We start from the raw sequence: 15806 nt of genomic DNA, 5'->3' as shown, positions 1-15806 counted from the left end.
CTATGCTATACTTTTCATCTCTGTAACTTACTTATTTTAAAACTGGAAGTTTGTGCCTCTCCCTGGCAACCACCAGCTTGTTTTCTGTATTTATGAATCTGTTTCTGGCTTTTGTTTGTTTTGGTTTTTAGATTACACATATAAATGAAACCCTATGATATTTGTCTGGTTCTGTCTGACTTAGTTCACTTAACATAATACCCTCTAGGTCCATCCATGTTGTTGCAAATGGCAAGACCTCATTCCTTTTTATGACTGAGTAATATCCCATTACACACACACACACACACACACACACACACACACACACACACACACATCTTCTTAACCCCTTTGTCTATCAATGCACACTTGGGTTGCTTCTGTAGCTTGGCTATTGTAAATCTTGCTGTAATAAACATAGGGGTGCATATATCTTTGTTTTCCTTGAACAAACACTCATTAGTGGAATTACTGGATCATATGGTAGTGTTAGTTTTAATTTTTCAAGGAGCCTCCATTCATTTTCCACACTGATTGCTTTGTTATATATACTTTATCACAATTTTTCAAAAAAATTTTTTTGCAAGGGTAAGCATCCTAAACTTCCCTGCTGTCAACTGACATCATACAACCTCATGCTTAATATACAATAACTAAAAATCAATTCAGCAGTCTTCAAAATACTTGTAGGAATATGAGAAGGGAGGCAAGAAAAGGCATGTTTAAAGACTAAGAAAATGCTACCTACAGGGGCTAGGTCATATAGCCCAGGGCACAATGGAAGAAGAAATGGGTCCAATTTCCTCATCTGGTTGCTCTCTGTTATTGTCTGAATGTCTGTGTTTTCCACCAAATTCACACATTGAAATCCTAATGCCCAATGTGATGGTTTCAGGAGGTGGGGCCTTTAGAGTGAGTAGATCATGAGGGTAGACACTTCACGAACAGAATTAGCACTCTTAATAGAGACCCAACATATGTCCCTAGGTGCTTTCCACTGTGTGAGAACACACAAGAAGTTCACAGTCTGCAACCTAGAAGAGGGCCTTCACTAGAACCCATGCTGGTCTTCGACCCTGATCTTGGACTTTGAGCTTCCAAAACTGAGAAATTCCTGTCTTTTATAAATTACCTAGGCTGTGCTGTTTGTTATAGCAGCCATAACAGACTAAGACACTCTCTGAAGCTCATTTAATTCTAAGATTCTACAATTACTCTGGAAGGAATGGCAGAAATCAAATCAGAGCGCAAAGTCCCTAAGCTGCTGGCTCATGGTTATTTGACAAGTCACTACATACATATGCTCAAGACAAGGATACCCAAAGACTGATCCTATAAAACTTCAATTAAAACATTTCCTTAACAACATCAAAAACAACTTGATTTTTAAAATGGGCAAAGGACTTGAACAGACATTTCTCCAAAGGAAAAAATGTATATAATGGTCATATACAAATGGCCAATAAACACATGAAAAGATACTCAACATCACTAATCATTATGAAAATGCATATCAAAATCACAATAAGATACCATCTTACACTCATCAGGATGGCTTTAAAAAAAAAAAAAAAAAGAACAGCAAGTGGTTCCTCAAAACATTCAAACATGATTAAAATGACTACATGATCCAGCAATTCCACTTCTGGGTAAATCATCCAAAAGAATTCAAAAGAGGATCTCTAAGAGATATTTGTATACCTTTGTTCATAGCAGCATCATCACATTAGCTAAGAGATGGAAGCAACCCAAGTGTCCATGAGTGTATAAAAAATGTGGTTTAAACATGCGATGGAACATGATTCAGCTTCAGAAAGGAAATTCTGACTTGCACTAAAACATTGAGGAATCTTGAACTTGCTAAGTGAAATAAGCCAATCACAAAAACATAAATACTGTATGATTCTACTTAAGAGGCACCCAGGGTAGTCAGATTCATTGAGACAGAAAGTAGAATGGTAGTTTCCAAGGACTGAGGGGAAGAAGGAGTGGGGAACTGCTGTTGAATGGGTATGGAATTTCCGTTAGGGAGATGGATGGTGGAGATGGTTACACAATGATGTGAATGTACTTAACAGTGCTAAAGTATACACTTTAAAAAAAGCTTCCTTAAAACAAGAAGAAAAAAAGGAATCCTTATTGCCCTGACTTTAGGATTTATCCAGTAACTCCCTGTAGTGGATGACATTTTCCTTGTTAAAGTTTGGAAGTGGGAATTCAGTAGCCCAAGGGCTTTCCTCTCAAGCCTGTTTGCAAAGCTAGTGAGAGGTAAAGAGTCATTGATTACATACTACCGAAGCACTGATGTGCCAGATATTCTGGGGCTTACAGATATGTAAGGTAATACGTGGGATCCCAAAGAGCTTAAATGAGGTAGAAAATATACATGTAGGTATAAGACTATCATACCATGAAGTAAAAATCACTAGGTGCCATTATGAGAAATAAGATGCCTGGTGATTCACAAGGGGCAAAGCAAGATAGATGTGAACAACTGAGCTGGCCTCAGGGCAAAAGGAAGGAGCAAAGGTAAAGCAATGGGTGCTGTTTCCGCAGTAACAGGAAGTAGCAGGGTGGCTCAATCCTTGATGCCCTGCTCATACCCCTCAGGCCCTACTGCTTCACACACTCCCCCTGACCTCCAACCACCTATCTAAGCCAAAGCCTTGGGAGGCTGCAGGCTGCTCTGGTGAATGAACACTTCTTGGAAGCAGCACTCAACCAGTGACTGATGGGAGCTGGTGTTATCAATATTCCAGCTTCCTTGCTCCCAGGTGAAATAACTCTGAAGTATATGTTCAACATACTCTCCCCTCAGGATCAAACCCCAACTGCCCACAGTCGTAGCTGGTGCACTAAACTACTCGTCTTTTCCCTATCTTACTTCTGCAGTCCTCTACTATTTCTTACATTTTCAAATAAATTATGTGTACCCGAAACTGGAACCCCAAATAAGACACATGGGGAGACAGAACATAAAAGAACTATCCACTAATTATTTGTGTATCTATAGGATATGAAATTTATTTATTACTCAACATCTCATTCCCTGCTGCATGTTTAAAGGAGGCCATAAGACTATAGAATCTTGTTCCCTTGCCCCGCCTCCCCCAACTGCTACCTTTCCCAAACTAAACAAACAATATTAAGAAAAAGTGGGGGGGAAAAGTGAGACAAGGCTGGGCTTATCAGAGGTTTACTATGTCCTAGTGAAGGATTAGTGCTTGCCTATTTGTTCAGCTATTCAACAGGGAATGTCATGAGAAGGTAAAAGGGACTCCCAGACAGAATGCTGACTCAGAAGACTGCCTTAGAAGGAAGAAAACTCCCACAGAGTTAAGGCCTCTTGGATCTCATATGACAGCTCCTAAAATATGTGGGAAATGCATACAATGCACAGGCTTCCCTTTAGGGATAAGGGCAACTCCTGACCCTCTCTTCCTCTTGGAACCATCACAAGGGACCAGCTTGGGACGATCTCCAAGGCGGGGGTCTTGACCCACTGCTGTCTAGTCAGACTGTTTAAGTGTTCACACACTGGAATCACAAACTGCCCTGGAATTCATTTATGGCATTTCATGGTTGTCTGCTGGGCCCCTTCCAGCATTAAAAACTGGCTGCCTGGGATACTGCTGACTGTGGGAGACTGAAATAAAAATGAGTTCATCCTTTATTCATTGAACAAATATTTATCCAATGTCTACTGTGTGTTGGGCACTGTTCCAACAAAAGAAATACAGAATTGATAAAAAAAGATACTGTCCCTACCCTCATGACGCTTACATTTTATTGGATGGAGACAGAAAAAATTATATACATATGTGAGAGGACAATGGGTAGAGGGGAAAAAAAGTTCAGAATATCTATATATTCTGAACACACACACACACACTCACACGTATGTGTATCTGACGGTGGTAAGTGTTATAAAGAAAAATTAGGGGCACCTGGGTGGCTCAGTTGGTTAACTGAGAGACTCCAGCTCAGGTCATGATCTCAGTTTGTGGGTTCGAGCCCCGCGTCGGGCTCTGTGCTGACAGCTCAGAGCCTGGAGCCTGCTTCAGAGTCTATGTCTCCCTTTCTCTCTGACCCTCCCCCACTCATGCTCTGTCTCGCAAAAACAAATAAAACATTAAAAAAACTTAAGAATAAATAAAAATCAAGTTATTAAAAAAATAAAAATTAAACAGGAGGTTAAGACATATAAGGAGGGAGTGCTGGGGGCTGGTTATTTCTGTTTTATATACAATGGTCACAGAAGGCCTCACTGATAACATGGCATTTTGAGCAGAGCTCTGAGGAAATGAGAGAGCAAGTTATATGAGTATCTGGGAGAGGAGTACTCCAGGAGAGGGGATGGAGTTCTGAACTAATTTAAAACATACGGGAGCCAAAAGAGCTCTTCTGTCATTTTCTTTTCTTTTTTTAAATCTTACAGAAATACAGATTATTTCAAGTGGGCTGAGTACAGAGACACATTTAATATCATCAGGGCAGCTGGAAACGTTCTCCTCTTCTAAAGCTGCGTTGGAAGGGCCCACCTCCTCTGAGAGTCAGATTGGAGCCTCCGACTCAGGCCCTGCTAGCAGACAGTCCTCAAGAGGACAAATGGGGCACTGGAGGTCTTGACTGGCCTTCTCACAAATATATAAATACTTGCTGTGGATGCAAGGAAAAATGAGCAAGAAACCAAAGACCAAATAGTAACAACACCAATCACTACCAAAAGAACCCCAAAGTGCACAATTAATAATTAGAGACCACCTTTGTAGAGTCACCCAAGGTGCAAGACATTTTTAATAACCCGAAGATTCAAAGAGGGATCTAAATGTGGATTGGACTGCAGGCCACAGCAAAACTGCTTACTGGGGGCACCTGGTTGGCATCCAACTTCGGCTCAGGCCATGATCTCATGGTTCCTGAGTTCAAGTCCCGTGTCGGGCTCTGTGCTGACAGCTCAGAGCCTAAAGCCTGCTTCAGATTTCATGTCTCCCTTTCCCTCTTTCCCTGCACTCTCTCAAAAATAAATAAACAAACAACAACAACAAAGCCCTGCTTACTAACTAGAAGCTTCTTGGAAAAAAAAACAAAACAAAAATGCCAATTTATTAGCCATCTTCAAGCAAAGCAGCTACTTTTCTCTACCCTACCATCAATATTCTAAGTCCTTACTGGGTATAGGAACATAGAAATAAATAAAAACTCTCCCCTTCTTCCCACCCAAAATCCATATTAAAAAGAAGTTCTAGATGGCAGGAGGGATAGGCCATCACCTGATATGCTCCAAGATTAACCCAATAAATGTCTTAAGAGGTCTTTTGCTAAGAGAAAACTTTCTGCTCAATTTCTCTCTACGTGGATGTATGTGTGTGTGCCTGTGTATTTGCACAGCATTTGATATTCTCAGCATCTGTTGATAAAGAAGGGAACGTATCAATCAGTTACTATTCATTAAGTATTGATCAACTTACACAGTTCTTTTCAAGGCTCCTTCCATAGTAATTGATGAAGTAGACTCCAATAAATGGCATGCCTGTCTAATTAAACTGTATTGACTATGCTAGAAAAACCAGATGGCTCTCTAGATTAGTAACAGCAGAGAGACTACTATTTAAATGAAACACAACTCCTATTTCTCCCTGACCTTTTGTCAGAAATGAATAAAAATGTGATTGAACAATTTTGTGATGTGCTCTCTAGAAGATTATTTCCAGAAAAAGGTTTGCCATTGGTATATAATATTCATATCATATATGACCAGTACCTGCCACAAATGTCGCCCAAAGCAATCAGGGAGAGGCGCCTAGGTGGCTTACTCGGTTAAACATCCGTACAGCTCAGGTCATGATCTCATGGGGCTCTCTCTGCTGTCAGCACAGAGCCAGCTCTGGATCCTGTTTTGCTCTCTCTCTGCCTCTCCCCCACTCACGTGATTGCTCACTTTCTCAAAAACAAAAAAAACATTAAAAAGTTAAAAAAGGGGAGCGTTGGTGGCTCAGTTGGTTAAGCATCTGACTTGGACTCAGGGCATGATCTCACGGTTTGTGAGTTTGAGCCCCACGTCGGGCTCTGTGCTGACAGCGCAGAGCCTGGAGCCTGCTTTGAATTCTGTACTCCCTCTCTTTCTGTCCCTCCACTGCTTGCGCACTCTCCCTCTTAAAAATAAACATTTAAAAAAAAGTTTAATAAAAAGTTACCTTTAAAAAAAGCAATCAGGGAAATTTTGCTTTGAAAACAGCCAAAGCCATAGGTTTACTTTATTTGTGGTAGAAACAATTCTATTGGCTCCCACAAAAAAATTCAAATATACATACCCATAAGATGATCACTGTTTTTGAAAAATTTCATTGCTTGAATTGAAATACATCTTCCTTTAAGTGTTTGTTTATTTTTGAGAGACAGGGACAGAGCACTAGAGGGGAAGGGACAGAGAGAGAGAGGGAGACACAGAAACTGAAGCAGGCTCCAGGCTCTGAGCTGTCAGCACAGGGCCTGACTTGGGCTCAAACCCATAAATCATGACCCGAGACAAAGTTGGACACTTAACTGAGCCACCCAGGTGCCCCATATTACCACTATTTTTTGCATGTAAGTTATATGACTCTTGCGGATCATTTGCCATTTTGGCTCCATTAAGCTCCTGGAATTCTTTGGTTTATTAAAATAACTAACCTTTATGGGTTGTAAGTAGGAAAAATTCTATTAATAAAGAAACGTTCCATAAAGACAGCCAATAATAGTCAAATAATCAGTAGGGAAGAAATTTTAAAATGCTCTAAATCTCTAACAGCTGCTTGTAAGAGTAGCCTGCCTGTGTTACTTAAAGATGAACTTTTATTTGGCAAAGCTCTTTTGGAAACCTGGGCAATCAATCCAATGGCCTTCGGCAACTAATCTCTCCTTTGTGGGCCTTTTTTTGTGTGTGGGGTCTGGAAAGTGGAGAGATGGCATCACTCATTTCAGTCTGCATATGAATATTTATACTCCATTCAAGCAAGGGTCTCCAACTATTCAGATGAAGAAACGTCACTTTTCTTTTTCTCCAAAGTTTGAAGACCCCCAAAAAGGAGGCCAAAGTACTGAGAGTAAAATCTCTAAGGAGGATGGGGCAGGGGTAGAACAGGAAAGGTCATACTGTTTGTTTCATGAGCCCACCAGCAATTTCCTAAGAGCCCAGTCTCCGAGCCAGGAACTATACATTAAAGGAGAACTGTGGGGCGCCTAAGTGGCTCAGTCAGTTGAGTGTCTGGCTTTGGCTCAGGTCATGACCCCAGGGTTGTGGGATCAAATCCTACTTTGAGCTCCATGCTGAGTGTGGAGGCTGCTTGGGATTCTCTCTCCCTCTGCCCCTCTCCCCCTCTTGTGCTCCCTCTCTCTAAAATAAAAACTAAAATAAAATGCAATTTTAAAGAATTTCTTTAGGGGCACTGGGGTGTCTCAATCAGTTAAGCGTCAGCTTAGGTCATGATCTCGCAGTTTGTGAGTTTGATCTCCACATGGGGCTCACTACTGTCAGCACAGAGTCTGCTTCGGATCCTCTGTCCCCTTCTCTCTCTGCCCTCCCCCTGCTTGGGCTTGCTTGCTCTCTCTTGCTCTCTCTGTCAAAAACAAACATTAAAAAAAAATAAAGAACTGTCATGTTGTGTCACCTGATCACATTAATTTCTTAAGAACTGTTCTTAAGAAGAAATCAGCACACCTAGTGTTCTTTCTTAGCTGAACAATTTAAAAAAAATTTTTAAACATTTATTTATTATTGAGAAACAGAGAGAGACAGAGCATGAGAAGAAGAGGGGCAGAGAGAAGGGGAGACACAGAATCGAGCCTGATGCAGGGCTCGAACCCACAAACTGCGAGATCATGACCTGAGCTGAAGTCGGGCGCTTAACTGACTGAGCCACCCAGGTGCCCCCTGGCTGAACAATTATAAACCACACAATATCTAACAGGCCTGCATATACTCCAAAATCTTTTAAGCTTTCTAAGCTCTAAAACTGCATCAGTAAATGGACTAAGAGATGGCCTAATCCATGGGTAAAAAGAATCAATCCAGGATTGCTAACACCTTGAAACCTCTAGGTTTCAGGCATTCCACAAACTCTAATTTTATATGCAAAATGATGTGCATATGTACATTTTCCAAATGAGTATTCATAGCTTTTAGGTTTTCAAAGAGGTTCAGGATTCAAAGAGTTACAAATGGCTGACTTAATAAATGAGTTATTTTCATGCTACCTTCTTATAAAATAAAGTCTTCTAAATAATATATACAAGGAATTCCACTTTCTCATTAGCCCTTGGAAGATGCTACCAGCCCTTGCTTTGAAGAGCCCAGGGGCAGCATTTCTAAGAGGAAGAGCGCGCATCACTGGCAAGAGCCAGTCTAGTCCTGGGGCCTCCGGGTGGTTCAGCTGGTTAAGCATCCATCAGACACTTGGTTTCAACTCAGGTGATGTCCTCACAGTTTGTGGATTCAGGCCCCACACTGGGCTCCATGCTGACTGTGCAGAGCCTGCTTGGGGTTCTCTCTCTCTGCGCCTCCCCTGCTCTTTTTCTTTCTTCCTCTCCAAAATAAATAAATAAACTTAAAAAAAAAAAAAGACCCAGTCTAGTTCTGGTTCTACACCAATTGCATCTGCTGTTTCAAACACCCTAGGCCTCAGCTTCTCATGGGGGTGAAACCTGTCACTGGGAAGATTCAACATGAAATGAAAGTGCTTCAGAAGCTAAAGGGCTAAAAACATACGAGATATAAAAGAAAGACAAGGATAAGAAAATATTAGCCTCAAGTCACAAAGCAAGTCAAAGGATGGAACCCAAGAGTGTGCTTTATTTCAGATAAAAGAGAACATATGGCAGGTCATGCCCTCAGTGAGCTTAGTCAGGGCTGCACACAGTTATAAAAAGAGCAAAGTTACAACTTTACAGGGTGCTTCGCTGGCCTGGAACACTTACTGGTGAATTCCTGCACCTGCATCATACCCACATAATGTCAACACGGAAAGGTTTAGTGATGATGTAATGTCTGAGGCCAGGCAATGTATTCAAGGCCATTTTGTAGGACTCCCAAGCTCTTTTCTCCAAGGGATGAGTTAGGATGATTTCATTCTCATGATTTTGGGGGCATTGCCGTCTAGCAGGTTTAAAAGAAAGACCTGTGTAACTGATCCCAGTGCTCAGGTAATCCAAGCTCAACCCTTTAAAAAAAAAAAAAAAAACCTTACCATACTTTCTCTTTCCTTCCCTCTCCTGTTTTCAGCAAGAGGTAGGAACTATTAAGCAAGGCATTAGATAAGTCCAAAGCAAAAGAAGATTTTAAAAATTACCACCTTCGGGGCACCTAGGTGGCTCAGTCAGCTGAACATCTGACTCTTGATTTCAGCTCCAATCATGACTCCAGGGTCGTGGGATCAAGCCCCACGTCAGTCTCAACACTGAGTGTGGAGCCTGCTTAAGAGTCTCTCCTTCCCTCTCCCACTGCCCCTCCCTCGCTTGCACACTCTCTCTCAAAAACTAAAAATAAGTTTAAAAAATTGCCATGCTGTCCATTCCAGGCCACATATACCTGTTAGCCTGAAAGAATTACTTTCCAGAAGCCTGAGCTCTGCTGGACTTTCACAATCTAGGGCAAGAACCATTTAAGGAACTGTAAGCCGAGTGCTGCCGCCTTACTAGTATGTGCCAGAAGAGCTAGCAGGTGGGAAACTGGTCTTCTCTTCTAACACTGTAAAGAGACTGGCTCACTGAGTATGCAGAGGGGAGTGCAAAGCTTGGAAGACAGAATGTACTCAGACAGGCTATCATCCCAAGTATGATAGTGACAGCACGGAGGAGAGCCCTTGGGTTCAGGCAGCCTCCAGAGGAAGGAGCGCTGTTTTACTGCAAGATCCCTCACTATACTTTAAGACTAGACGGTAGATGGCTTAAAGAAAAAAGTTCAAGTCCATATCCAGGCTAATTGCTTCTGTTGATGCCCACCAAATCTGATGTCACTTATGCCACCTTATCTGATGACAGAAGTCCTAAAACTTGAATAATCAAAAACTTATACTAGAAACAAACTATGTATTGTTGGCCAAAAAGAGTGAAAAGAGATTGAGATTTTCATTTCAAGCCCTACGTACAAAGAGATTATTATGTGCAGTCACGTGTCCACCACAGATTCTGGCACACAGTAGATGCTCAATAAATACTTGCTTTTTTATTTTAAAGGGGAGAGTGGAGAGGGGCATGATGTTAGGAAGGGTTCAGTAGGAGACTGCAAAAAGGAACTTGTCTCCACTCACCTATAAACTAGTGACAGACCAAGAAACTAAACTTGAGGGAAACACATCCTGCTGAAGTACAGAGGCTGTAAACCAGTGGCTCTAATAGGCACGGTAAACAGATTTACCCACACCATAAGGTATCAGTTCATTACAACATTTAAAAATTGGGAGATTTCACATTAAAAATCTTAATTTCTGGCTTCCTTTGAAAAAAAAAAAAAAAAACCCCAGAGGCCCTCATGGCAACAATAGGCTGAAGCTAAGTCAAAGTTTCATTTAGATTGGATTCACTTACATTCGTTTATACTTAGATGGGGTGGGCTCTCTAGCTGGCCACAGTCCCCACCACTCCCTACTGTTACTTCTAACCCAATTCACTCATGTTTGCTGCTTGCCTTCCTTCTGCTGGCATCAAGTTCTAAGCTTTTTGTGCAAAAACAGGGCTGTAATGCGACTCTTGATCTCGGAGTTATGAGTTTGAACCCCACCTTGGGTGTAGAGACTATTTAAAAATAAAATCTTAAAAAGGAAGTGAGCTCTACTGAGAACTCAAAAATCTGGGTTCTGGTCCTAGCTCAGCTACACACATATTATCTCTTGACTTATGTACCCAACCTCTCTGAGCCTCAGTTTTCTCATCTGTAAAAGGAGGGTTTATACAAAATGATCTCTAATAGCTCTATAATTAGAATTCATCTACAATGGTGGCAATAAGCATAGAAGAAACATAAAGTAGTCTCAGCCTATTTCACACTCTGTTCTCTGAGCCTAATTTCTTGAAATGTTAATTTCATTTTGAGGCTAGTGAACCTATGATCGTCTAAAAGTATAGGCTCTGTGGCAGAATATCTGAGTCCATTTGTGTGGAAAGACTAATTTCAGTGTAATTAAAAGCCAGAAGACTGTCTCAGATAAATAGATCACTTAGTGTCTTTCTTGACCATGTTCATTCCTATTATGGAAATTCTCAGATTCCTCCCTGGGATGGTTACCCAGTCTGTGACTAAATGAAGAGTTCCAGAGCACAGAGCCTCCAGCTGTGGGCATTCTCGAAGTATCCAAGAACAAGATCACATATAAAGACCAATATAAGGAAAGGGTAGGCTTTGGAATTTGAAAGCAACAAAAAAGATCCTGTCTGGACTAGTCAAAGAATATCCACGTCAGTCCTGCAGATCATACTGTACCCACAGCAGCTGCTACTTTAGCTACAAGTGTGGAACATCAGAGCCTATAAATCACTTCTGAGAGACATCTTCCAGCAAGGAGACTGTAAGCTTGGCCTCCTGTGTAGCACTTAAAAAGTATAAGCTCAGTAGATTAGCCACATTGAAAATCTATTATTTAATTCATCCTTGAAAAGCACCTGGAAGTTAAGCGGGAAAATGGTACTTATCAATTCTGGTTTATAGTTAGAGAAGCCTTAGGCCCCAAAAGCTGAAAACTACACATTGACCAGAGTATTCAACATTTGCTTCAACAAATATTTATTTTGCTCTCACTGCTTTCAGGTATTGGAGACAAGACAATGATGAATTGGCCACATTTCATTTCTTCGTCCCAAAGGAGTGAACAAAATAGCCTAACATAAATCTCTATACTTCCTAGTCCCTAGGTTACATACCTCTGATAATCAATACGGGGACTATGAACAGACCTGAAAGATTTTACCTCTGAAATGGATCTAAAGTTAGAGTCAATGACTGCACATCCTCCTTCACAGAAAACCACATATCCCTATCAAAGAACAATCTAGTTTGTCAGAGAGGACACAGCACACATAAACTTTTCCCATAGGATAAAAATTCATACTTAAGGGGCACCTGGCTGGCTCAGTCACAAGAGCATGTGACTCTTGATCTCAGGGTCGTGAGTTTGAGCCCAGTGTTGGGTGTTGAGGTTACTTAAGTAAATTTTTAAAAATCACACATAATAAGTTAGTCAAATCTGAACATAAAAAAGTCAAAAGCCACTCAATGTTTCTATCATTATGTATAAGCTTAAAGGCAAAAGCAACTACATCCTGTTAATGTACATAACAAGAAAATCACAGGAAAATCACAAAATACCTTCTCTGGTTCTGCCTGCAGCAATACCTGTCCTAGTGAGTCTGGGCAAAATGGGTAATTATAACCTAGGTCAGAAGTTCTCAGTCAGGGGCAATTTTCTCCCAGAGGACAGCTGGCAATGTCTGGAGACAGTTTTGGTTGTCTGGGGGATGGCTGGGGGAGATATTACCAGCATCTAGTGGGGACAGACTCGGGATGCTGCTAACTACCCTATAATGTACAAGAGAGCCCCACGGAACAAAGAATTATTCAACCAAAATGCTGATAGTGCAGAGGTCAAGAAACCATGGTCTGGGTGTTCTATGTATTGGCTAGAGGCCTACGTTCTGGGTCTTTTGAGGGCTCCCCGGAGACAGGTTTCTGGCTGCTATTACAGGAGCTAAAAGAAAACAACATCTATTCTCCTTTACCTCTTTACCTTTCCCTCAGCCCTGTGTTTCTGATAATAAAGCCTAATAAACCGTTACATTTAGTGCCTGCTTTTTATCGATCATCGAAATAAGGATCACACACATCAGAGACTGACAGAGATGGAAAATCAACCTAAAAGGAAGGAAGAAAAGAAGGGAGAAAGGGAGGAAGGGGCTTGATTGTCATGTCTACAGCTAAATGAAACTAAATCAACAAATCTAAAGAGCAGACAATAATCTCTTCTGTTGTGAGTCTGTTCATGTCTAGAAACTGCTTCTTGCCACCCAAAAAACAAACAGCATGTAGAAACTAAGTCATTTGTTTATATAACTGAGGACACCTAGTGGTTTCCAGTGTGAATTACAGCTAAGTAAGCCCTAAGACTGCCTTCAATATAATTCAATATAAATATATATTCCCTATTTACAAAAGGGACACCCCTAGTCTAGACAACTGAAAGGATAGTTTCAGTTTAATATCCAACTCAGTTCAACAAGCATTTATTGTGCTCCTATTATATATACTAGCTGTCATACTTAAGCTATGATGTTGGAGAACATGTAGCAACTTCAGTCTACAAAGAAAAATCTTAGCTTCTACCTTCTAAAAGCAAGGTATTCAGGGGCACCTGAGTGGCTCGGTCAGTTAAGTGTCTGACTTCAGCTCAAGTCATGGTCTCCCAGTTTGTGTGTTCAAGCCCCTGCATCAGGCTCTGTGTTGTCAGCACAGAGCTCGCCTTGGATCTTCTGTACCCCACCTACCCTCTCTCTCTGGGGAAAAAAAAGGCAGAGTATTCACAAGTTCCCCAAGAACGGTTTCTTTTATGTGAACTTTAAAAAGGTGAGTACAGGGGCGCTTGGGTGGCTCAGTCGGTTAAGCCTCCAACTTCGGCTCAGGTCATGATCTCATGATCGTGGGTTTGAGCCCCACATCTGGCTCCGTGCTGACAGCTTGGAGCCTGGAGCCTGCTTCTGATTCTGTGTCTCCCCCTCTCTCTGCCCCTCCCTGCTCATGCTCTGTCTCTGTCTCAAAAATAAATAAAACATTAAAAAAAATTTTTAAAGGTGAGTACAGCACATAAGAATTCTATATCAAAATTTTACATGATTAGTGAACCCAAAGAGAACACTAAGCACTAGCAAGAGACTACGGTCTCTCTTTTTCCAATCTAGATGTAAAATAGCATAATATTTGTTGTGTTTAAGAAGAAAACAAAGACCTATTTGTTTAATTGATTAATGGCTCCATATGTGTCTTCACTCAGCTGGGTTTCTGAGACCAGTCCAATGGTGCCCTCGCTGACAGTCACTGCAGAACTTCTACGGCCAAGACAGACAGGTGCAAGAATGTCAAGCATGTTTTTAAACTGCCAGCTCTAAGTCAACATCAGTGTCTCGATTCCCAGTGAGACTGTGAAAAGGCTGCAGACACAGCTGGGGTTCTCCTTCCCAGTTGTGATGCTGGCAGTAGAAAGAAAAAGAGTCAGCATCTGGCTTCCTCTCAAACAAAGCTGCTCAGCCTGCTTCATCCAAGAAAAAGATGCCACCCCAAGGCCCCATTCAGGATATATGTCTCTTGGGTGGCACTTAGGGTGTTTCCTCCATCATTGGGTTTTATTGACACATACACAAAAAAGTCTCTCTTCTTTTGGCTAATTTTTCATGGGCTCCCTCCTTTTGAAATGACACATTCTCAGAACCTTACAATCTGTTCACAAACCTGGCAAAGCTAGGTTGCTCAGAACTATATTGTGGCCAGTCTCGGTTCATGCCGTGCACCTCATATTACCCGGCGGCAGCAGCTCTGATGAAGAAACTCACTATTGTGCTAGTATGTCCCCAGACAATGCTTTGCCTCAATTGTTTCTACTTGCCATCGTGCTAAAGAGAAATGAAGACAAGAACAGCAAAAGCAGTCTGAGAGGAAAGCATGTGGGAAGCAGGAGACGGAGGGCGCCTACCTGGTCACGATCCCCTGCAAAACAGCAACTTTTCATGGTGCAAGAGTTGAAGTAGCCTTGATTGTCGAACTGGAACACGGGCAGGCGGGAGTGGATGTCGTAGAGCACAGGCGGCAGGCGACGCCTCAGGGCCAGGAGCTGGGTCCCGTTGCTGTTGAAGCGCACACTCATGGCACTCTGGAGGGACAGGTTGCCACCATAGCGCAGGAGAGAACTGAAAGGCAGAGAGCACGGGACTGGCCATGAGAGAGGCTGGACAAGACTCTGCAAGATGCACCACATCTACTTCTTCCCCAAGTATGTCCAGAATCCCCTGTCGGGCCTGTCTATCTGAATTTTGGCAGAAAGGGGTTTCCGTGCAGTGGGCTAGAGGGTAACAAAAGGTTAAGAACAGCTCCTTGGTTTCATTAAAGCAAGTTATTTAACCTGTCATTTCCTCTTTCCGATCTCCAAAAGGTGAGCTACCAGTAAACTTACAGGAAATAAACAACAAAAGCATCATGAAAGAAGAGACATATTAAAATGATTAATTTCATTTGCTGGAGCTAACTATATAATCAAATAGATGACACTCGCCGCCAAGTCCTTGCGAGGTGATGCTGTCCACTCTAACTGGCTAATCATGGATGACATTTAAGGGACATATTCATCCTTGTTTTAGAAATACAAAGCACATCAGCAGAAAAACAGATACTTTACTGTTTATTCAGGATATTTTTTCAATAATCATCATCTTATTACTTAAGCATTTATTTTTGAATTTTAACCTGCTCACAGAAAATTTTTATATTGTATATGGCATAACTAGAAAGTGGATACCAAACACGTTTTTAAAAAATGTTTATTTTTGGGGGGGCATCTGGGTGGATCAGTCAGTTAAGCATCCGACTTCAGCTCAGGTCATGGTCTTGCCGTTCGTGAGGGCCAGCCCCACCTCGGGCTGTCTGGCATCAGTGTGTCAGTGCAGAGTCTGCTTCAGATCCTGTTTCCCTCTCTCTGCTCCTCTCTCTCTCTCAAAAATAAAAATAGAACATTTTTTAAAATGCTTATTTTTGAGATAGAGAGGCAGAGAGAGAGAATTCCAAGAAGGCTCTGCACTATCAGCACAGCACCTGA

At 41.7% G+C, this 15806-nt stretch overlaps 1 protein-coding gene across 2 annotated transcripts in view; it reads right to left on the bottom strand.

The window, feature by feature from the left end:
• Nucleotides 1-15806, bottom strand: part of DCAF5 (DDB1 and CUL4 associated factor 5) — a 101716-nt gene that overhangs the window by 31258 nt on the left and 54652 nt on the right. For both annotated transcript variants that reach the window (XM_029950454.1, XM_029950455.1), the window contains exon 6: nucleotides 14691-14904. In XM_029950454.1, the coding sequence (XP_029806314.1) occupies nucleotides 14691-14904 (214 nt within the window). The remainder of the gene's footprint in view (nucleotides 1-14690; nucleotides 14905-15806) is intronic.

This window comes from Suricata suricatta, chromosome 9, assembly GCF_006229205.1.
Source record: "Suricata suricatta isolate VVHF042 chromosome 9, meerkat_22Aug2017_6uvM2_HiC, whole genome shotgun sequence".
NCBI classification, from domain to species: Eukaryota; Metazoa; Chordata; class Mammalia; order Carnivora; family Herpestidae; genus Suricata; species Suricata suricatta.
This window is presented reverse-complemented; position numbering and strand designations above follow the sequence as displayed.